The 24,543-nt window shown below is 39.6% G+C and overlaps 1 protein-coding gene across 6 annotated transcripts in view; it reads right to left on the bottom strand.

Moving 5' to 3' along the window:
• sanbr (SANT and BTB domain regulator of CSR) overlaps positions 1-21,989 on the bottom strand; it is a 38,137-nt gene extending 16,148 nt beyond the window's left edge. For 4 of the 6 annotated variants that reach the window (XM_057848920.1, XM_057848923.1, XM_057848918.1 and 1 more), the window contains exons 1-12: positions 21,867-21,989; positions 21,320-21,471; positions 20,323-20,488; positions 20,099-20,195; positions 14,999-15,225; positions 14,800-14,858; positions 9,487-9,647; positions 9,263-9,349; positions 3,562-3,672; positions 3,368-3,491; positions 3,143-3,301; positions 2,924-3,066 (exon numbers count right to left, since the gene is read on the bottom strand). In XM_057848920.1, coding sequence (XP_057704903.1) covers positions 2,924-3,066; positions 3,143-3,301; positions 3,368-3,491; positions 3,562-3,672; positions 9,263-9,349; positions 9,487-9,647; positions 14,800-14,858; positions 14,999-15,225; positions 20,099-20,195; positions 20,323-20,488; positions 21,320-21,469 — 1,484 coding nt within the window. In that variant the 5' untranslated portion in view covers positions 21,470-21,471; positions 21,867-21,989. The remainder of the gene's footprint in view (positions 1-2,923; positions 3,067-3,142; positions 3,302-3,367; positions 3,492-3,561; positions 3,673-9,262; positions 9,350-9,486; positions 9,648-14,799; positions 14,859-14,998; positions 15,226-20,098; positions 20,196-20,322; positions 20,489-21,319; positions 21,472-21,866) is intronic. The other 2 variants (XM_057848921.1, XM_057848919.1) reach the window with 2 other exon arrangements.
• Positions 21,990-24,543: the final 2,554 nt, after the last annotated feature.

Below are 24,543 nucleotides of genomic sequence, written 5' to 3'. Positions count from 1 at the left end.
ATCATACCTTGTGGAGAACTATATTGCTAAAGCCAAGAAACCGTTCACTATCGGAGAACTCATTATGCTCGCGACCAAGGATATTTGCTGTCAAGTCTTGGGAAAGGCCGTTGTTAAAAAAGGCTGATCCAGTGTATGATGAGTTACACTTTCCCTGCACTTAATGTTAATTTCTACCCCTGTCATATTATATTATATTTACTGTAATTTTCAACACACATTGCTGGTCCATGAAAAAAGGCCAACATCACTATGGTCCGTGGTGCAAAAAAAGGTTGGAGACCGCTGATATATGTTTGCTACATACCAAGGTTATTTTCATTAACGAACCCAAACTAAATGCCAAAACCTAAAAATGACAAAACATTTGAGTTACTCTATTTTTTTTGGACTATTTACCATATTCACGGCTTTTGATGAATGGTGAATGTGTGTCTTCAGCGCTTTACTAGAACAGTTATGCTCCAACAAAATAAGGCCATGTCTATTAGTAGAAGGGTATTTGGCAAAAAGAAGAACTTTTTCTTCAATTTGGCGTATCTTCCACATACACACGCACATTTAAACGAGGGTTCTTAAAAACTGCATCCAAAGTGAAGAGGTGCGAATTCTGCGTTTGTGGCGCCATCATGTGGACACTGATAACCGCAGATTTAACTGTGGAAACGTCACTGACTGCGACAAACTGTGTTCTTACGTCACAGGAGACCAATATTTACATTTTGAGTAAATTTGACAGGTGCTTTTTTGCTTCCAATAATTTACAAACTCTTGCAGTTTTTCATATTGAAGAACACATGTGAGGGATGGAGGTATGATGGAAAATTATTTTTCACGCATTGTTATGAATGTACTTAACTCATTCACTCCCAGCCATTTTCACCGGTGCAACCCCCTTCGCTCCCGGCCGTTTTACTGGATTTTGACTGATTTTGCAAGGCCCACAGAAAATTCTGTTCTATTGCTACATAAACATGGAACCCACCAAAAGAAAGATTAAACTCTCTTCTTTCAGCAGGAAAAAAAGTTAGTTCATATATTTTTCCATTCTTTAGAAAGCAGCCTTAGAAAATAGCTTAGTTTGAGCAATTTTCCAATTTCTGAATAAAAAACAGAGAAATTGAGCTTTTTGTGAAAGCATACATTTCAAACATAACTTTGACTTTAACACAGTTATTTTTTGCTTTAGTTACATCCCAAACATCTGAATAATGTTTTCCTTTTACAAAATAACATAAACAACAAGACAAACAGAGCTTTTGATAGCAAAGTAACTGTTTATTTACACTAGGGGTGTCAAACGATTAAAATTTTTAATCGAGTTAACGACAGCTTAAAAATTAATTAATCGTAATTAATCGCAATTAATCGCAATTCAAACCATCTATAAAATATGCTATATTTTTCTGTAAATTATTGTTGGAATGGAAAGATAAGACACAAGATGGATATATACATTCAACATACGGTACATAAGTACTGTATTTCTTTATTATAACAATAAATCAACAAGATGGCATTACCATTATTAACATTCTGTTAAAGCGATCCATGGATAGAAAGACTTGTAGTTCTTAAAAGATAAATGTTAGTACAAGTTATAGAAATTTTATATCAAAACCCCTCTTCATGTTTTCGTTTTAATAAAATTTGTAAAATTTTCAATCAAAAAATAAACTAGTAGCCCGCCATTGTTGATGTCAATAATTACTTACACAATGCTCGTGGGTGCTGAAGCCTATAAAATCAGTCGCACCCAAGCGCCAGCAGAGGGCGGCAAAACTCCGAAAAACACAACAAGTACACCTTTCACTGTGCTCTCATTTTAATCTGTTTGAGCGGGGCATTTGTGCGCTAATTGTGTCAAATATTTTAACGGGATTAATTTAAAAAATTAATTACCGCTCGTTATCGCGATAATTTTGACAGCCCTAATTTACACATAACTAACTGAGAGATGACACTGTTGTGGCTTTGACAGCCGGGTAAACTTTTCCCTCATCGCCGCCTGTCTCATAAAGATTGATTTTTTTTTTTTTGAGTCTCTGCGGGGTCTGCTCGGCGAGCAGCATGGACTCAACGGCATCGTCCGCTGCACTGGCGGTCCTGGTTGTTCTGCTCGGTCGTCCAGCGCCTGGCATCCCGGGTGTCCTCTAGGTTGTTCTGCTCGGTCATCCGCCGCCTAGAAACCTGGACGTCATTCGGTCGTCTTCCGCCGGCGCTCTGGCCGTGCGGCCCGGCCGTTCGTTGCCGTTGAATCGGGTTGCGGGTCTCACCAAATGCGCTACTGCCCTCCAGTCGCCAGTTTTATTGCTTTAAAATGGATTTTCAGCTTTGTGCTTTGGAGCTAAATTGAATCAGAACCCAGAGATGTCTCTTGTAAAAAAACAAAAACAAAAACAAAAAACGTAAAAGACGTATAAATACGTCTTTGGGACACTGAAACAATTAAAAATAGAACGTATTTATACGTTTTTCGGAGCAAATGAGTTAAAAATGAGTGATTTTTTGTTCTTTCTACAAACGTGCTGGTGTGGATGTCAATTTTTCCCGACGTAATAGGGCATTATCCTTGGTTTTAAAAAACCCTGCTAGGTGTAGACATGGCCTAAGTTGCAGGTCATTGTCAGCTCTTCGAGTTCAAATGGACTGGATTTCTACTAGTGAAAAACTCATTTTATCATATTCATCTTCATATTTTATCCACAAGATCAATTATTTCCAAAATGGCTGAATACATGTTTTTGAAAAAATTATCTTTTGTTGAATTTTTTTCAGGTGAATCCTATGCCTGACAAAAATAAAAACTAATAAAAACTACTAAATTCATTTTAAAATCTAATTAAAACTATGTTTGTAGAAAAAAAAACCCGATCTAAACTAAATATAACCAAACTATAAACATTCTAAACTATACACTCACCTATCGGCAAGTATGGAGTCAGACACACACACAGCGTCTCTGTGCAGCAGCAGGTCATTGAGAACTCTGGTCTGAGCCGACATGACTTCGTCACACTCGTCCTCATTTGGCACGTTTACGATGTGGTCTCGCATTCGACAACCCTGAGTATGCACGCATTTACGGTCGTGACACTGATAAACTGACATAAAGTCATACTTCAATGACTGTCTATTGTACCTTTGGCATCCCGGTTGGATCAAAGCGCAGTACCGTCTGGTTACAACAGGGGTAAATTCCCGTACCGTTCCAGCTTTTGTCCATCCCTGAGCCGGTGCCGGGGTACGTCACACTTTCCGGGTGGTACCGGCAACGGGTCAATTCAGCACATATGAACTCCTACATGTGAGAAAAAGAGAATAAACCAATCATTCCAACTGGATTCTTCTCCTCATATAGGCAAACCTGCTGACAACGGGAGCAGGTCAGACAGTTGACAGTTCCCCAGATTCTCCAGTAGACCAGAACCCATGACTTGAGCTCCTCGTACAGGCTGCTAATGTATTCGTTGGCATCCCAGTTCTTTTGTCTGCACAAACAGAAAAAGATTACAGAGTGGCGCGTGACTGAGGCGGAGCCGAAAAGATGCTCGGTCATACCTTGAATGTGTGTAGACAATCTCTCCATTAGAGTCAATGTTGATCGTGCCTGGAACACAAGAAATCTTCCTCTGTGTGTCATCAGTCAGCATCTTCAAGCAGAGACCACACCTAAATGTGGAAAAATAATGGATTTTTTTCTACACTTCCTGAACAGAAATAAATGTGATTGTGGTTGAATATTAGGCTTGAAATGAATGATTTCAACTTTTTCAGTGAAGCCCAAAAGACCCTACTCACCAACGTCACAGAATGACGTGTCGTTGTATCCGGCCGCCATATTGTCCGTCAGTGTTTATCCGTATTCTCAATGGTTTCAATTTGTGGTGCAATTTATAGTGCAATCCATGGAAGCCCCGGTGCTTTCAGACGCTGTAAACTCATTGGACGCGTTGCATAAAAGGCGTTATGTGGAAAAGCTTCAGTCTACCCATTCGCCAGATCCATATTTGATGCCTAAATCGATATTTTTCGACCCGCTGTCTTCGCCCTCTCTGCCTGACATCTGCTACCCTGATATCTACAACTATCTTGTCCACACAAAATCAGCCTATTCTCACGAAAGTTTGAAAAACTTTAAGAGCAGCACTCACTCTAAGCAACATTACCCCATGTGACCCTTTACTTCCAATTTTCTAAAATGGCGACAATCAATAAAAAAAAAGTTGACTGCGATGGCCGACGCTTCAAGGATAGGTGGATATTGGACTATTTCTTCAATAAAACACGCAACAACTGTGTCTGCCTCATTTGCAAAGAGACAGTCACTGTTTTCAAAGAGTTCGATGTGACGCAATATTACCAAACAAGACACGCTGACATGTACACAACATTACAGGGAAGATACGCAGCGAGAAATTATAGCAACTTGAAGCTAGTTTAATTTCACAGCAGCAGTATTTCGCAAGAGCCCGAGTGTCGAAAGAGAACGCCACAAAGACGAGATTGTTGAAATTATGAATTAAAAAAATTATAAAGCAAATGTGACACACAGAAGGGCTTGCTAAAATTTGTTTAAATATATTGTTCTATGTAAATCAGCCAAGGTAGCCCCCCGCATTTTTACCACACCAAATCTGGCCCCCTTTGCAAATGGTTTGGACACACCTGTTTAACTTCTTTCACTTGGTACCAGCTAAATATTATTCAATAAATAATGATGGTGGAAGAAAAAAGCATCTTGAATTTGAAACTGTATGTTGTCGGCGATTAGCCTCGCAATGATCTTAATTGTGGTTGTCAGCCCAAAACCCTCTAAATATATATTAAATGCATCTTACCAGATATAAAATGACTACTACATAATCTGTAGTGATCGTTTGGTGCCCAGTTTTCTTGTCGAATTGCAGCAGTCCATCTCGCTCTCTTCTCCGGGTCTCTCAGAATACGGTAGAACTTAAAGTCTCTCCGTCTATCTTCTCTGTTATTGCAACTAACCCTAACCACACACGCCTTCACCATTTTGATTATTAATGTTAACGAGCAGAAAAACACGCCATAATAGGAGGAATTTACGTAGCGGTAATGCTTAAACCCGACGAGCTGACGGACAATATGGCGCGGAGGCGTGGTTGTGACGTCATGTGAGTAGGGTCTATTGGCTCTCAAACTCATGGCTGATTCGTATTTAAAATGGCAATCCCTTCATGATGCTAGCCTGTCTATTTAGAATAGGTGGTCTAATAAACTTACTAAGCACCATTCATACTAGTCTATAGTAGAGATGTCCCAATCACCCATTTTTCCACCCGAGTCCAAGTCACTCTCTGCCAATACCGAGTCACTATACGATACAGAATAAAAAGTGTTGTTAAAAAAAAGTTTTAAACATATTACTGTCCCACTGTGCCGCATTCATAATGCGTTTTTTTAAAAACAAGAATAATGTAGGAAAATGCTTGTCTTAATGAAATGCTTCATTGAGTGAGTCTACTCAAATCTGCTCACGCTGCTGAGAACAGCCGCTTATTTACCCACACAAAATTAGTTGCCACAGCACATTACCGCTTGTGTTTAACAAGCTAAACAATGATTGACACATTCGGCGCCTTGAAGGTAGCGCTACCTAGCTTCTCTGGCAAGATCAATGCTTGAACGCCTTTCAATCATCGTTACCTTTAACAAGCAAACTCCCGCTGCCTGTCAATCATCGTTAACTTTAACAAGCAAACTCCAGCTGCCTGCTGACCAAGAAAAGCAGCAGGAGGGAGAGTGAGAGGCTGGACGAGCATGAAGCAGAAAAACATAAATATGGCGGAAAACACAGACAAGGCTGAAAAAGAAGTTTTTGCTCTTGCACCCCTCTTTAAAATAAACTGCTGTAGTTTAAGCCAAAAGAACTGTTGTGTTTGATAGAACAATATGTCTATATGCTGCCATTGCAGTTTCATGGTGCATTAAGCCCCCGAACTATTTTAATTTGTCCGTTTTACCCTGGAGACTCCCATTTACAGACACCGCGCAACCCCTTTTGTTTCAACCCAGCCATAAAAAGAAGGTAAGTGTCACGTTTGTGTGCCTTCTCAGTTATTTTTCTTTCATTCCAGCACATGAATCAACTAGATGGGCGGGGCTGCACAACACACCTGCGACGCATCAGGAGCACTTATTATTTAAGGAGTCCTGTCACCATACACAAGTGTCGGACTATTGCATATGCTTGTTACCTGCCTTGCTTACCGCTGTGTGCTCATCGTCATCCTCGGTGCTTCCCGACGTTCTTCGGTCGTGTTCTGGTTTGATCTTATTTACTTTTGTGCTCTTTTGGATTTTGTAGTTAGGATTTTGTACTCGGTTATATTCACGCCATCTTGGGTGCTCTCTTAGTTATATTTTGTTATACTCGCGTTTTCTAGCGTGCTCCCTAAGTTGTACTTGTTATATTCGTGTTTTCTAGCGTGCTCCCTAAGTTGTACTTGTTATATTCGCGTTTTCTAGCGTGCTCCCTAAGTTGTACTTGTTATATTCGCGTTTCCTAGCGTGCTCTCTAAGTTGTACCTTGTTATACTCGCGTTTCCTAGCGTGCTCCCTTTGTTGTACTCATTAAATACAAACATTTGCTCTATTGATCTCCTGGTCTGTGTTTTGGATCCACATTAACGGCTTGCCGCCATAACAGTAAGAAATTATATTTATTATTCGAAATGTCTATCATTATTAGCTTTGAATCATTAATTGATGTCTAGTATTTAGTAAAAAAAAAAAAAAAAAAAAAAAGACTATAAAACCATTCACTCGTATATTTTAAACTTTTAAACAAATTATGGCACAATGAAAAAAATAGTCTGTAAATAGGTCACGGATATCCACCTCAAAACTATCGCTTAATTGTATTTTTTTTGTTACTGTCGCATTTTCCCTGATATTTTAGATGATAAATAATCGATCCAAACAAAGAAAAATTGAAAAGAAAAACGTTTAAAAGGGTAAATATTTGAAAAAGAAAATCTCGACCACTCCTTGATGTCTGCGATTTCTGCATTGCGACCCTTGGTAAATTACAGTGTTTCACCAATAAAATGCCCCAAAAGTCCGGCTTTGGCCATTCACAGCTGTGTCTTGACACTCGGTGAGACATGCTACAAAGAGTTTTTGGAGCGAAACAAGGTAAGTACGCGATAATATCTCGTTACTTAAAATCATGGTGTCTTTAATTATGCTCTCTCATGCTCTCAACTCGAGTTAGGGTTTAGGGGTTTATTTATTTATTTTAAATGCCCTCTTGTTCAAAATTTATCTTCCCCCACAAATACAAGGAAAATGGACCATGTTGGTCATGAAATCACAAAGGATAGACTATAAATTTTTACTGATGCTCTACCAAACACATAATGGCCTTGGACCAAAATACACATTGAAGGAAAATTGTATTTTTGCTTACATGCTAATTGATCATCACAGACAAGCCTGCTTCTATGATTAGGATGTTAGCAAAGATACCATTTTCTTTCAACATGCTGGATTTGCTAGATCGCCATGAAGGATCTACAGTGGTGCAAATAAGTATTTAGTCAACCACCAATTGTGCAAGTTCTCCTACTTGAAAAGATTGGAGAGGCCTGTAATTGTCAAAATGGCTAAACCTCAACCATGAGAGACAGAATGTGGAAAAAAACAGAAAATCACATTGTTTGATTTTTAAATAATTTATTTCCAAATTAGAGCGGAAAATACGTATTTGGTCACCTACAAACAAGCAAGATTTCTGACTGTCAAAGAGGTCTAACTTCTTTTAACGAGGTCTAACGAGGCTCCACTCGTTACCTGTATTAATGGCACATGTTTTAACTCATTATCGGTATAAAAGACACTTGTCCACAAACTCAGTCAGTCACACTCCAAAGTCAACTATGGCCAAGACCAAAGAGCTGTCGAAGGACACCAGAGACAAAATTGGAGACCTGCACCAGGCTGGGAAGACTGAATCTGCAAAAGGTAAAATGCTTGGTGTAAAGAAATCAACTGTGGGAGCAATTATTAGAAAATGGAAGACATACAAGACCACTGATAATCTCCCTCGATCTCGGGCTCCATGCAAGATCTCACCCCGTGACGTCAAAATGATAACAAGAACGGTGAGCAAAAATCCCAGAACCACACGGTGGGACCTACTGAATGACCTACAGAGAGCTGGGACCACAGTAACAAAGGCTACAATCAGTAACACAATGCGCCGCCAGGGACTCAAATCCTGCACTGCCAGACGTGTCCCCCTGCCGAAGCCAGTACACGTCCAGGCCCGTCTGCGGTTCACTAGAGAGCATTTGGATGATCTAGAAGAGGACTGGGAGAATGTGTTATGGTCAGATGAAACCAAATTTTTTGGTAGAAACACAGGTTTTCGTGTTTGGAGGAGAAAGAATACTGAATTGCATCCGGAGAACACCATACACGCTGTGAATCATGGGGGGGGGAAACATCATGCTTTGGGGCTGTTTTTCTGCAAAGGGACCAGGACGACTGATCTGTGTAAAGGAAAGAATGAATGGGGCCATGTATCGAGAGATTTTGAGTGAAAATCTCCTTCCATCCGCAAGGGCATTGAAGATTAGATGTGGCTGGGTCTTTCAGCATGACAATGATCCCAAACACACATCCAGGGCAACAAAGGAGTGGCTTCGTAAGAAGCATATCAAGGTCCTGGAGTGGCGTAGCCAGTCTCCAAATCTCAACCTCATAGAAAATCTGTGGAGGGAGTTGAAAGTCCGTGTTGCCCAACGACAGCCCCAAAACATCATTGCTCTAGAGGAGATCTGCATGGAGGAATGGGCTAAAATACCAGCAACAGAGTGTGAAAAGCTTGTGAAGAGTTACAGAAAACGTTTGGTCTCCGTTATTGCCAACAAAGGGTACATAACAAAGTATTGAGATGAACTTTTGGTATTGACCAAATACTTATTTTCCACCAAGATTTGCAAATAAATTCTTTAAAAATCAAACAAAGTGATTTTCGTTTTTTTCCCCCCACATTCTGTCTCTCATGGTTGAGGTTTACCCGTGTTGACAATTACAGGCCTCTCTAATATTTTCAAGTTGGAGAACTTGCACAATTAGTGGTTGACTAAATACTTATTTGCCCGACTGCATATATTTTAGGTCATCTGGAACTGGTTTATTTTGTTTTCAGTGGTAGCAGTTGGATTATTACTGAGTGTTGGGTACACAAGTGGCAAAATTGAGCTCAAAATGTTTCACTTTTCACCTGTAGAGGGTTGAGGCATTTCTTGGCGAATCTCGATTCTTGTAGTTCGGGTCAAAGAGTAGTTCGATCTTCTTTTGGAACAATTTGCTTTATAAAGTGAGGAGAGACATAAAAAAGACAAAAACACTCATTTTCACCTATCTGTATCAACAAACAGCTCAACAGGACAAAATAAGTACAAATGAGGACACGTGGTGTAGAAAGTTGATAATAATCGACATTACCTTTTGAACTTATCTTTCTTGTCCCTAACGTCGTCTGCCTCGTTGTGGTTGAAGAGTTCGGCGATCCGTGATACCAAATTACTGTTGATGCAGTTCATGCTGCAGGGCGTGGCAACGATGGCGCTCATGTGTTTGTGACAGTACTGGATACACTCCTCTACCTGCATAGATTGACGCAAAATGCAAATCAGTTCTTACATTGTACGATACAATAAAAGCTCCAACATGACTATATAAATACCAAATGTGAAGACCAAAATGTAGAAGAATAACTAGATTCATACTTATATGCCTACTTAAGGACAAAATTACCTTTGTGAGGATAAGCACTAAGCAGTATGGAGGAATGAATATAAAAATACATATATAATTTTTAACAATTTGATGTCAAAAATCATTTCTCAGTCGTGTAAAAATTCCATTCTAGGCTTGAATTGATGCTTTCATAAATGTCTTTACTGTGTAAACTTCTACTTTTTCACGTCATTTCCAGATACCCATAAAAAAATTCACTTCCACATCACTAGAGCTAAAAATTTGTCCAAGGTCTAACCCAGTGGTTCTTAACCAGGTTTCGATCGAACCCCAGGGGTTCGGTGATTAAGTCCAAGGGGTTTAGCGAAGGTAAGAAACGCAGAGCCCTATTTTCGTACGTTAAATCCAGGCAAAGTGGCTTTTTAGACTGGTTTGCGCCCAATTTACAGGCTTAATCCATTTCTTTTAAATGCTAGTCCTCAATCTTATGGGAGGAGGAACTGGTTTGCTCAGTGCATAGACTTCATAATGTATTGACGGCTCAGATCGGTCATGCACTGCGCCTCGCATTCAAGTAGGGGGCCACCCACATCAAGAGGAGCTATTCAAAAACACACGAACGCAGCGATCTAATGCCAGAGTTCTATTGAAAAAGTACGATAGCTGTACCGCACGCAAACAGGAAGGATTGTCACAGGAATTATTACGGTATATTTTTCGTACCATGCATACATTTTGAAACGTGCAAAAAAAATCAATGGGAGAAATTAGCTGCTACTGCATTGGCATTATAGTTCGCAATATTTACATAAAATAAATGCTAACTGCACATTTTTTTTTCTTTTAACCAAGAATCGAGACTGTTTTATGTCCATATCTATAAAGAATTCAGGGATTTAAGCATTTATTCACAAGAATTGTCACCGGAAAAGCTCTGTTTACATCAGGCGGCCGCTACCTACATTCACTATCATACTAGCATTAAACGTAGACATATTTACGTAAAATAAACGCTAACTGCACGTTTTTTTGTTTTGTTTTTGTTTTGCTTCTAACTAAGAATCAAGACTGTTTTATGTCCATATCTATAAAGAATTTGAGGATTTAAGCATTTATTCACAAGAATTTTCAATGGAAAACTCTGTTTACATCAGGCGTCCGCTAGTTACATTCACTAACAGACTAGCATTGTACTTCGACATTTTTACGTAAAATAAACGCTAACTGCACTTTTTTTTTTTGCTTTTAACCAAGAATCGAGACTGTTTTACGTCCATATCTATTAAGAATTTGGGGATTTAAGCATTTATTCACAAGAATTGTCACCGGAAAAGCTCTGTTTACATCAGGCGGCCGCTAGCTACATTCACTATCATACTAGCATTAAACGTAGACATATTTACGTAAAATAAACGCTAACTGCACGTTTTTTTGTTTTGTTTTTGTTTTGCTTCTAACTAAGAATCAAGACTGTTTTATGTCCATATCTATAAAGAATTTGAGGATTTAAGCATTTATTCACAAGAATTTTCAACGGAAAACTCTGTTTACATCAGGCGTCCGCTAGTTACATTCACTAACAGACTAGCATTGTACTTCGACATTTTTACGTAAAATAAACGCTAACTGCACTTTTTTTTTTTGCTTTTAACCAAGAATCGAGACTGTTTTACGTCCATATCTATTAAGAATTTGGGGATTTAAGCATTTATTCACAAGAATTGTCACCGGAAAAGCTCTGTTTACATCAGGCGGCCGCTAGCTACATTCACTACCATACTAGCATTATACGTAGACATATTTACGTGAAATAAACGCTAACTGCATGTTTTTTTGTTTTTTGTTTTTTTTTGCTTTTAACTAAGAATCGAGACTGTTTTATGTCCATATCTATAAAGAATTTGAGGATTTAAGCATTTATTCACAAGAATTTTCAACGGACAACTCTGTTTACATCAGGCGTCCGCTAGTTACATTCACTAACAGACTAGCATTGTACTTCGACATTTTTACGTAAAATAAACGCTAACTGCACTTTTTTTTTTTGCTTTTAACCAAGAATCGAGACTGTTTTACGTCCATATCTATTAAGAATTTGGGGATTTAAGCATTTATTCACAAGAATTGTCACCGGAAAAGCTCTGTTTACATCAGGCGGCCGCTAGCTACATTCACTATCATACTAGCATTAAACGTAGACATATTTACGTAAAATAAACGCTAACTGCACGTTTTTTTGTTTTGTTTTTGTTTTGCTTCTAACTAAGAATCAAGACTGTTTTATGTCCATATCTATAAAGAATTTGAGGATTTAAGCATTTATTCACAAGAATTTTCAACGGAAAACTCTGTTTACATCAGGCGTCCGCTAGTTACATTCACTAACAGACTAGCATTGTACTTCGACATTTTTACGTAAAATAAACGCTAACTGCACTTTTTTTTTTTTGCTTTTAACCAAGAATCGAGACTGTTTTACGTCCATATCTATTAAGAATTTGGGGATTTAAGCATTTATTCACAAGAATTGTCACCGGAAAAGCTCTGTTTACATCAGGCGGCCGCTAGCTACATTCACTATCATACTAGCATTAAACGTAGACATATTTACGTAAAATAAACGCTAACTGCACGTTTTTTGTTTGTTTTGCTTTTAACTAAGAATCAAAACTGTTTTATGTCCATATCTATAAAGAATTTGAGGATTTAAGCATTTATTCACAAGAATTTTCAACGGAAAACTCTGTTTACATCAGGCGTCCGCTAGCTGCATTCACTAACAGACTAGCATTGTACTTCGACATTTTTACGTAAAATAAACGCTAACTGCACTTTTTTTTTTTTTCTTTTAACCAAGAATCGAGACTGTTTTACATCTATATCTATAAAGAATTTGGGGATTTAAGCATTTATTCACAAGAATTTTCAACTAAAAAAGCTCTTTGTCTGTGATTCTACTCGGTCAGCTTTGACGGCCTCGCCAACAATGCAGGCCCCCTATTTATCGGCCCCGCGCCCCGTCAATACATTATGAAGTATATGCTAAATGGAAGGTTGACTCACATTGGCATGAGAGAATACAACAGACCAATTGGGAGGGGGATCTCAAATTTTGACCTGTTTATAAAACATGCTCTCAAAATGGGAGGAATTTTGAACGGGAATTTGCTAAATTATTCGCTTGCTAGCTTAGATATATTGGTTTTGAATTTGAAAAATCTTGTTGTCTATTATGTTATCTATTTTCGAAGGGTTCGGTGAATCCACATTTGAAACTTGTGGGGTTCGGTACCTTTGCCAAGGTTAAGAACCACTGGTCTAACCTAATGACCATGAACACATAAATGTAGAGTAAGGCGCACAATTTTCATCCAAGCAATATATCGTCTGAATTTTTAAGATTCTTTTTTTCATTCTTGACAATAGTACAGTGTTGTTTTCGTCAACCATGACAATAACGAAAATATTTCGTCAACTAACTTTTTTCATGACGACGAGTAGACAATAACGAGCTAACGAGCTGTTTTAGGGGACTTAAAAATAACGAGACGAATGCCAGTTTTCATCTGAGGAGACTAGAACGAGACGAAAATGTTCACAAGGTGTGAAATTTTACAAGTAGTGAGCATGCATCGTAGCAGTGTCTGGTTGTGTTACTCATTTGATGTGCTGCGCCAACCACCCCCAACCCGCCAGTGTCCTCTCCTCTCAAGGCTTGCACACACGGTAAAATTTGTTTTCTTATCTTGGCCAGAGACAAGATGCAATGTTGCTATAGCCTTTAAAGGTCTGTGCTGCATGATCATCACACACTAAATGTAACTTGGAGTCGTAGCGCTAAGGTGAGCGTCCTCTTAAACTTTTGGACAACTTTTTTTTTTTTTACATACAGTATATGGGGTATAATTAATTGAAAATAAAGTACTTTTTTCCTGCTGAGTGTGTATTATCACCAAGTTGGCGTTGTCCTTGTAGATGCTACATTATGTGCTCGTCTGTCACTGTTCATTCGAAATAGTTGTAAACTAGGGCTGTCAAACGATTAAAATTTTTAATGGAGTTAATTACAGCTTAAAAATGAATTAATCGTAATTAATCGCAATTTAAACCATCTATAAAATATGCCACATTTTTCTGTAAATAATTGTTGGAATCGAAAGATAAGACAAAAGACGGATATATACATTCAACATATGGTACATAAGTACTGTATTTGTAAATCAACAAGATGGCATTAACATTATTAACATTCTCTTATGGATAGAAAGACCTTGTAGTTCTTAAAAGATAAATGTTATAGAAATTTTATATTAAAACCCCTCTTAATGTTTTCGTTTTATTAAAATTTGTAAAATTTTCAATCGAAAAATAAGCTAGTAGCTCGCCATTATTGATGTCAATAATTACACCATGCTCACTCATGGTGTAACACATAAATTCAGTTGGATCCAAGCGCCAGCAGAGGGCGCCAAACACCAAAAAACAAGTAACAAGTGAACACTATCTGTTTGAGCGGGGCATGTGCGTTACTTGCGTCAAATATTTTAACATGATTAATTTAAAAAATTGATTACCGCCCGTTAACGCGATAATTTTGACAGCCCTATTGTAAACCTTTATTTATTTATTTATTTATTTTGGAGCAAATTTTTTAGAATTCTAAAGACGAAAAGATTTGTAGTATACGTCGACTAAAACTAGACGAAATTAGTGTTTTTGTCAACAAAAACTAAACGAAGACAAACACATTTTGAGATGACTAAAATATGACTAAGACTAATCAGTATTATCGTCTAAAAGACTAAGACCAAGACGAAATTTAAAAGGGCCGCCAAAAACAACACTGCGATGGTGTACAATTTGTGGATAATTGTCTTCAAGTCTTTGAGGCTAAATTCTACAAGAACTACTGTTACTTTTTCCAATGCAACACCAGCATGACAAAAAAGGGCTTCCAAACATTCGTAAAGATTTTGCTCGGCTTTTGCTTGGATCGGGAAAAACAAGGCGCTCGAAAATCAACACCCATAACCCGGCCTTGCACATCACCGCACTTACTAACGTGTCCATCTTCAAGAACTCGGAGGAGATCAGGATTGAGATCACATTGCTGGGCTCTGTAACCGACAAACACCAAATGACCAACCGACAACACGTGACGCACACAACAGTGACCCACCAAACACAACAATAAGTCAAGCCACATTTACTCCTGTGTGGAATATGTAAACCGGAAGAATTCCCAGGAGGATTTTACCGAGCCGAGGTTTGTCCTTGGAGGAGTTCCTCCTGACGTAGTTCATGAGCCAGTCGAAGATCTGAACGTCGCAGTGAACCGAGATGTCCACTTCTTCCCATCTCTGCGAGTCCACGGACAAATACTCGGCAAAGTAGCGCATCTCTTTGACTAGAAGATCTCTGGGACACGTGAAATCCTGCTTCAGGTTCTTGGTCTCGTCACACACGTGGATAACCATGTTGGGACTGTGTGGAGACAATTTTGCATCACTACTTGACGTTGTGCCATTTAAGCAGCACTGTGAATAAGGGGTGTGACAATATATCGAAAAGGTGATACAGTGGTACCTCTACTTAAGAAATTAATAGGTTCTGGAAGTAGTTTCGTAACTTGAAAATTCTGTATGTAAAGACGTGTTTTCCATGTAAATGCCCTAATCCGTTCCAAGCCTCCCAAAATTCAGACATACATTTTTTTTATAATGCATCAAAACATGTAACAAATACATGTTACAAATAGGGCTGTAGCTATCGATTATTTTAGTCGTCGATTAATCTATCAACTAGTTAATTTGAATAATCGAGTAATCGAATTAGGAACATTAAATGCGTTGCAGGATAAATTTTAGGAAATGTAAAACAAAAGGCTTGCTAAGATTGCGCTTTCAAAAGAGCATTAACCCTTAAAGACCTGCAACATGAAGCAATTATCAGAAAATCCCAAAATTTGAAAAATAAGGTCCTAATAAAACCTTTTCTTCAAATTTGTAAAAAGAAATGCCAAAATGAATATGTGTAATAAGCGCTCTAATATCTATAACCATAGCTAAATCCTGTTTTTTTTTCCTCAAGGAACCTGCAGATGACTTGCATCCATATTTTTTTTTTCAAAAAGAAATGTCAAAATTCTGAATTACTCTCAAAATCATGAAATTTTAGGTGTATCAAATGTGATACATTTGGCAATAAAGGGTTAAATGCGACTACAAAATAAAATTCCCGAGTGTCACTTTAAACCATGCACTTTCATTTAAAAAAATAAAATAAAATACCTGCGCTTAGCCTCAAACGGTATAAAAAAAATAAATAAATGAGGACCTAAATACAACAAGAGAACAATTGGCTAACTTACGCAGCAAAAGTCCGCTAGCTTAAATGCTTTTTTTTTTTTTTTTTTTTTACAATGCTCTTAACAAATCGTTAAACATATTTTCCAGCAAAAAATGGCTAAACCTACCTATAAACTAAATTCCAAATGCTTAAACAAACATATTAGCCCAAACAAAAACCTTACGTTGGTCTTAACAGGGAGCAGGGTCAGCGTATCCACCTAAATCAATAAAGCTAAATACAAACACTTTCAAAAGAAACCATTACAATGCCACTCTAACTAAACGAATACTCGAAGCAGCAAAATTTGATTTGAAGCTTTTTTTCTAATCGAATTACTCAAGCTAATCGATTAATCGTTGCAGCACTAGTTAATTAAGATTAGATTATTGCACAATAAAAATAAAATCTGAGTTGTGCATAATGTAAAAAAAACAAGAGTAGAGTAAAGAAAAAAAGTTAATACACTCATGTAAAGCTGTCGAAACACGAGGGACGAATAAAGAGGACGCTGGGATACACACATACAGTAGAGGTCCGTCTAAACCAATTGGATGCCAGGAATGCTAAGTAACAGCCAATGGCAGAACAGCTATAAGTATGTTAAATTCAGTAAATTCCTGGAGCTGTGACCACCAGCCATACTGTAGTTTTGCTTTTCGTATACTGAAATTTCTTTCATAACAAGAGGCAATAATTTCCCGTAAAGGCTTGTCCAAACCTGAAAATTATGTATGTAGAGTAGAGCAGGGCGGTAAACCGAAAATTTACCGTCACCGAAATTCTTCACGATGACCGACGTAATTTTGAACATGTCGGCAAATTTGGTAATTTAATAAAACAAGAAAATATAGTCTTTTCATCCCGCTTTGACTCTGTGTTGTTCGGCCATGTTCATTCCCCTTTAAGAAAGCAGAGAGTGTGCTTACGTATGGAGTCACGTGGTTTTCAGGAAGCCAAACAAACAGAAGCCCGGTGTTGGTTCGGCTACACCGGTAGGCTAACGCCAGCGGCTAACGCTACAAGTAAACAGGATGGAGTCGGGCTTAAGTTACCTTCGCCAAACTTTCACCCGACGTTAAGTAAACTCTTGGCGGGTTCCAGGCGGGCTTTCACCCGCTGTCCTCCCTGGTTCTCACGATTTCAGGAGAGGATGCTTTTAGTGCTTTCTTCTGGTAGCCAAGCTACAGGCTAACGCTAGCAGCTAACAGCGGCTACAAATGAACGCGAAAGAGTCGGATAGCGGCTCTAACCTTGTCGAAACGGCTGAAATTAATGAGTGGACTGGGCACGGACTTCATGTAGCAATCATTATGTCGCGTTATTTGGCATCTCTGTGTGATTTCTCTGAAAGCTTTCATGATGGTAAAGCACTCAGCCTAAAGTATAATCCAACAGTGAAGCCTATATATAATATGACAGTTTAATGGCCACAGCTATTTTTCTGTATGTGTTTGCTTTATTCTGCCATCATAAAACCTTAAATATTTCATTGGCATCAGAGCAATACTGATTTAATCTGGTTGTGTCTGTGTGGGGGGGTGCATGTATTAAAAAATGTTTCGGGGGAAAAAAAAAAACCTGAAACCTTGACGTAAACACTTGTGTTGAATAATTATGTCACAGCAGCCATTACCAATAAGTTGTCTGAAGTGTACTGTTAAAGCTGCAAGTCATTTGTGTTAGAATGACATGTTTGCACAGTCGTCATATTGATTTTTATAATGTTGTACATTTTTCAAGTCATACAAGCTGTTATAAATGTTCACACTAGAATTCTTATTGTTTACAAGATTTTTTTAATACTTAATGTTTAGACTGCATGTGCAATTGTTAAACTGAAAGCTGGTAAATAAATTTAACGAGAAATGGTTAATTTGTATTCCATGCATTGATTCAAATTTTCAAATTATATAACAGTCCGCTTGGGAGAATTTATCGTCATTTATCGTTACCAAGGTAAATCTGCTCAATTTATCGTGATACGTACTTAAGGCCATATCGCCCAGCCCTAATGTAGAGACATTCGTAAGTAGAGGTACCACTGTATTTCGCAATACTGTACTTTGTAACCCAAAAAGTTATCGACATGGTCCCGCCAGGAATCAATGTCGTTTTAAAAAGGTGTCACTGTTTAACAGAGGTAAGTAGTAATTAGTTGCACCAATGCGGACCGGTCCGCGGCGCATTTGGTACAGGGCTGCGCAGAAATAATAAATAATTTATTAACGACAGCATTCTGGCCGATTGACTTTGGCCTGTGCCGCTTAACTCACCAATACCTCTGTCTACTCTAGATATAGTACATACAACTACAGGATAGGAGGTCGTCATAGAAATGCATTGATTGGACTGTTAGCAGTACATCTTGTTTTGTATATCTATGTGCGCTTGGCCTTGATAATAATGTATGACGTAGGTCGTCGCCCATCACATTTGTTCCCGGAAATAATTAGCCCCCACACTAGAATGACTGAAAAACAGACGTCTTTGGACAGATTTTCTACAGGAAAAAGGGAACCTGACGAGCCAGAAGATGAGCCTACAGCTTTGAAGAAAACAAAATCTATGCTACTTCCCAATCACTAAAGACCCACGAAATGCTAAGGTGGATTCGTGACCCGTATGTGAATAAACCGAGTGATTCGAGCATGTCTGTGCAACAGGAATATCTGCTTGTAGAGATCGCAAATCACGGCGACCTTAAACGTACATTTGAGACAACAACTCTACCGAGGTTCTAGATTAAAGTCATTTTGGAATATCCTGACATAGCCAGGAGAGCGCTGAAAACTGTGCTACAATTTCCAACATCATATCTTTGTGAAGCGGGCTTCTCTCACTCTCCCATCTCGGGACCATCTCGTCTAAAACGAAACAAGCTCGGGCTTCTCACTGATTCCACGGGTGAGATGTATTTTCCCTGCAATTAACACGACAGGGCTAAAAACAAATTTTATTTTATATTTGCTGTATTTTTCTGCCGCACATTGCTGGTGTTCTGACAAATTTGGCATGCGCATAACGTTAAAAATGACCGCGAATGCAGATTCCAAAGTACACACTACAAACTTTCTTTAAAGAAAGGAATATTAACTTACATTTGCCATGTTAGCTGCACACAACAACTGCATGCAGCTCTCTCACTTAGCATCTTCGCCATGTCGTTAAGCATGAATTTACGCCATTTTTGTGTTGCACATGTCTGTTAATGATGTTAATCATGGGTGTCCAAACCTGTCCTCAAAGGCCGCTGTGGGTCCTGGTTTTTGTTCCTACCAATCGAGCACAGACAGTTTAACCAATGAAGTTTGTGCTAAAACAAGCAGCACCTGACTGCAGTCAACTGATAACACTGGTGAGACACCAGATTGGTGAAAAGATGTCGTCTTGTTTTGTAGGAATGAAATCGAGCACCCACTGCGGCCCTATGTGGAATAGTTTGGACACCACTGATGTTCATAAATAGTTTTTTAGCACCGTTGGATATCATTGAGAGTCCAACTGAATATTAAAGAGGGCTTTTTTCACCGCCACAAAAGCTTTGGGAGCTTAAATTTTATAAGGGTGCAAAATTTGACAGAACACCGGTCCGTGAAAAAAAGACCCAAATCATACCGGTCCGTGGTCCAAAAAAAGTTGGGGACCACTGTCTTAGTCGACAGGGGGTAGGGGGGGAAACCGGGTATGTTGTCCTGGGCCTTAGGACCATAGTGGCCCCTGAATGACCCTTAATTTATTTTACTTTACATTTACATATTTATTTTTTATTTAAATCATTGTCTGATTAAATATTATGTTCTACTCGATAGGTTCATTCGCTGCCACCCTCCCAGTTCAAATGGATTGGACGTCTACTAGTGACAAACTCATTCCAATTCACAGCAGAAGGATAAAAGAGCTTGTTTTTCTATTAATTGTTGCATTGCCATAAAGTGAGATCATGGTTATCGTGAGCCTTGGATTGCAAATAATATCCTACTGTGAATACAAGGAAAATCCATCTTACTCTCTTTGTTTGGGAGGTTTTTCGGCATCCTCGCTCAAAGCCTTTTTATCTTTCCTTTCAGAAGAACAAATACTTCCTGAGAGTGTTGATTTGCGACCTGTGCGGACAGAAAATACAAAGAGATTTGTAATTTATCTGTATGTAATAGTACATAGATGATGACAGGTGTAAGAATGATAACTGTAAGTCAAGGCAATAGTAAAGAAGTCTTTTAGTAGAAGTACCTGTACCGTTACTGGCACGATGATGACTTCCCGTCTCCACTGCCTGACCAGTGTTCAGTACAGTTGACACCACATCCGAGGGCACTCCTGTTATGACTGCATTACAATGGTCGTCCAATTGAGGAAGACCTCCACAACTTTTTAACTCCTCAAAGCGAAGTGCGCACTAAAACATAGAAACCACATGGCATGTTGTGAGGCAATCACAAGCAGGCGGACGCCTTCAAATAATGCAGGGGCAAGGGCGTAGGTTTGCATAGGGACGGTATGGACATAACACTACGACTATTCAGGATGTTCAAATTGTCCCCACCAACTTTTAAGCAACGTTATTTGCATTATATATAATGAGTTCAGTTATATAGGTAATTTAGAATGTGTTCCCATATGTTGTAAGGATAGAATAGACCATTCCATGATTAAGTGAATTATTTCCATTGTGTTTAGACTTACATTTATCCCTTTCACTTGCTGAATGTGCCGGTCCATTTTTTCCCCTCAAACGCACGTTTGATTTGCTGATGACTTGACCGACCCCACCCACTCCAGCCACACACGCAGCCCCGACAGATTCATGTCGACAACATGCCGCCCCATTTGAAGAGCAGGGATATTAGAAGGTTTTTTTGGGGCCAGCAGCAGCCATTGTAAGTAATGTAAAAAGACGTGAATGTTGTGGAGGTGGGGGAAACACCACTAGTTTTAGTACTGAAAGTCCAACCTGCATCAGACACATTAACATTAACATTAAACTTTGTGAACTTGCTAATAGGAGTGGGAACCTCTTGGTACCTCACGATACGATATGATATGCGATACAAAGCTCATGAGCTCGGTGGGTGCAGGTTTTCATTTCATCTGAACAAGACGACACCTTTTCACCAATCTTGTCTCAGTACAAACCTCATTGGTTAATCTGTATTTTCTGAATCGGCTGGAATACACAGCAGGACCCCTTTGTGGAATAGGTTTGAGACCCCTGGAAAAATGTATTTACCTCCTTGGGAGTGAAGCTTGGCACAATTTTGGCCACACTATCCCAGTCTATTGGCTGGGACAGTCCCCAGAGGGAGCCCAGCACCATGTCCAGAACTAGAACATTGTTGTCGAAGGGAAAGTTGTTGTTGTCCAAGGAGCAGCGACTCATCTCTGACCAGAAAAAAAGATCACTCATTAATTTAGGGCGCACCCTATTGCCATTTTAAAAATATTACGGGGTTATATGACTGACACAGGGGGGGAAGCTTATTATTAAAAAGCTCAAGATGTCTGTTATGCAACATTCACCCCCAAAAGGATTTGATGTCCCCTACTACAGTAAGTATTCTTAACTGTTATCTTAAATTGCAGTTACAGCAAGAAAAGCAGTATTTTATAACAACAGGATTTCTCAGCATTCTTATATCTACATCGTCACACTGATATTGAGATGATGCTAACAGGCCGAGTATATCTACTGTACAATACTGTACCAAATTTAACATCTTCTCTGCAAAATCAATCCAGGAAGAAAATAATACACGCACACTACATCATTTGCATACTTATCTGCTGCCAATGAGGTCTTCACCTGAAGATTCGTACAGTAAAATATATCTGCGCGTGTTTTGTCATTGAAAATCGATGATGCTGATGCTGAGACGTCCTATCGGTGGCTAAGGGCATCGCTAATGCTAGCTAAATTTGTGGGACTCGCGTTGCCTTCAAATCAACTCGTAATTTACGAAACACTTTAAGACACGGAGGTCACTGCCATTGGTTTTATGCGCCACTTTTCCAAATTGACAATTTCTTTACATACATCTGTAAGTTCAAATATTTTTAGTTGGTGACGCTGTTGGTGATACTTTCAGCAACGGACTTGGATTTGTTTTGTCCAATTATTATTTTTGAACCTGAATGGTCCATCAGCTCCTACCTTTACTCGGTTTCGTCACTCGTCAGAGAAAACATTTTCCGAAAAAAACCTAAATAAAATTATACTTACCAAATATGTGCTGAAAAAACTCGTCCCACCGACAGGAGCCACGTTATAATAACAATACTATGAATAATGCAATTTCCACAAGTTGGTTTATTCGCTACTGTTGTGAAATGAAGCTGTAAACCAAGAGTCATGTTGCTAAGAGACAACGCTACAAATAAAGTTAAATGGTTTACGAAAACGAGAAATTGTTTTAATAAGGCAAAAATAACACTATTGGCGGTTTTCAAAATCATTTATTTGACAAAAATAATTATATTTGGTATTTAAACTTGTATTTCAGGAAGTTGACAAACTTCTCCATTTAAAATTATGAACAATCTAACCCTTGTAATTCAGGTAAACAGGATAACACACAAAACAATACACATATAAATTATTGTATGGTAATTGAAGTACTTGAAAACTCGTTTAAAACAATAATGAAGAAACAAGGAAAATTGTAAATTCACTACCTCATTGGTTGACCTCCATGAAGATGGCCCCTCATTAGACGCAAATTTATATAAAAATGTCAATAGTTTGTGCTGGTTTGTGCTGTAAAGTTTGTGCTGCTATTGTTTTTGATACTCACTAATCTTTTCTAGCGCAATCATCCCCCCATTTTGATCTAATAATAGTGTCAATTGTTTGTGCATTAAAAAAATTTCATGTTTTGTAGAAATGCTGATTTTAATTTGAAGTGATGACATCACACAGCACCCCTTCCACAGTTTTATAGATATTACACTTTTTTTTTTTTTTTTTAACTGATGGTGTTACCACCACAAACAAGGGTTTGGTAAGCTCACAAATGCAGCTTTTTCAGCACAAACAATTGACTTCATCCATCCATCCATCCATCCATTATCTTCCGCTTAGTCTGGGGTCGGGTCGCCACTTCAGCCAGCTCCTCCGGCGGGATTCCAAGGCGTTCCCAGGCCAGCCGAGCGACAGTCTCTCCAGCGTGTCCTGGGTCGACCCCGGGGCCTCCCGCCAGTGGAACATGCCCGGAACACCTGTCCAGGAAGGCGTCCAGGATGCATCCGAACCAGATGCCCGAGCCACCTCAACTGACTCCTCTCAACGCGTAGGAGTAGCGGCTCGACACCAAGCCCCTCCCGGATGACCGACCTTCTCACCCTATCTCTAAGGGAGAGCCCAGACACCCTGCGGAGGAAACTCATTTCGGCCGCTTGTATCCGGGATCTTGTTCTTTCGGTCACGACCCACAGCTCGTGACCATAGGTGAGGGTAGCAACGCAGATCGACCGGTAAATCGAGAGCTTCGCCTTTTGGCTCAGCTCCTTCTTTACCACAACGGACCGGTGCAGAGTCGACCGGTAAATCGAGAGCTTCGCCTTTTCGCTCAGCTCCTTCTTTACCACAACGGACCGGTGCAGAGTCCGCATCACTGCACCGATCCGCCTGTCAATCTCCCGCTCCCTCCTACCCTCACTCGTGAACAAGACCCCAAGATACTTGAACTCCTCCACTTGGGGCAGGATCTCATCCCCGACCCGGAGAGGGCATGCCACCCTTTTCTGGCTGAGGACCATGGTCTCGGATTTGGAGGTGCTGATCTTCATCCCAACCGCTTCACACTCGGCTGCATACCGCCCCAGTGAGAGTTGGAGGTCACGGCTTGATGAATCCAACAGCACATCATCATCTGCAAAAAGCAGAGATGCAATGCTGAGGCCACCAAACCGGACACCCTCAATGCTTCGGCTGCGCCTAGAAATTCTGTCCATAAAAATTATGAACAGAATCGGTGACAAAGGCCAGCCTTGGCGGAGTCCAATTCTCACTGGGAACGAATTCGACTTACTGCTGGCAATGCGGACCAGACTCTGACACCGGTCGTACAGGGACCGAACAACCCTTACCAAGGGGCTCGGCACCCCGTACTCCCGGAGCACCCTCCACAGGACTCCCCTAGGCACACGGTCGAACGCCTTCTCCAAATCCACAAAACACATGTAGACTGGCTGGGCGAAATCCCATGCACCCTCAAGGACCCTGCCGAGGGTGTAGAGCTGGTCCGCTGTTCCACGGCCGGGACGAAAACCACACTGCTCCTCCTGAATCCGTGATTCGACTTCCCGACGGACCCTCCTCTCCAGCACCCCTGAATAGACTTTACCGGGGAGGCTGAGGAGTGTGATCCCTCTATAATTGGAACACACCCTCCGGTCCGCCTTTTTAAAAAGGGGGACCACCACCCCGGTCTGCCAATCCAGAGGCACTTCTTTCCC

The sequence above is a fragment of the Corythoichthys intestinalis genome, chromosome 10 (genome assembly GCF_030265065.1).
Source record: "Corythoichthys intestinalis isolate RoL2023-P3 chromosome 10, ASM3026506v1, whole genome shotgun sequence".
In the NCBI taxonomy this organism is placed as follows: Eukaryota; Metazoa; Chordata; class Actinopteri; order Syngnathiformes; family Syngnathidae; genus Corythoichthys; species Corythoichthys intestinalis.
This window is presented reverse-complemented; position numbering and strand designations above follow the sequence as displayed.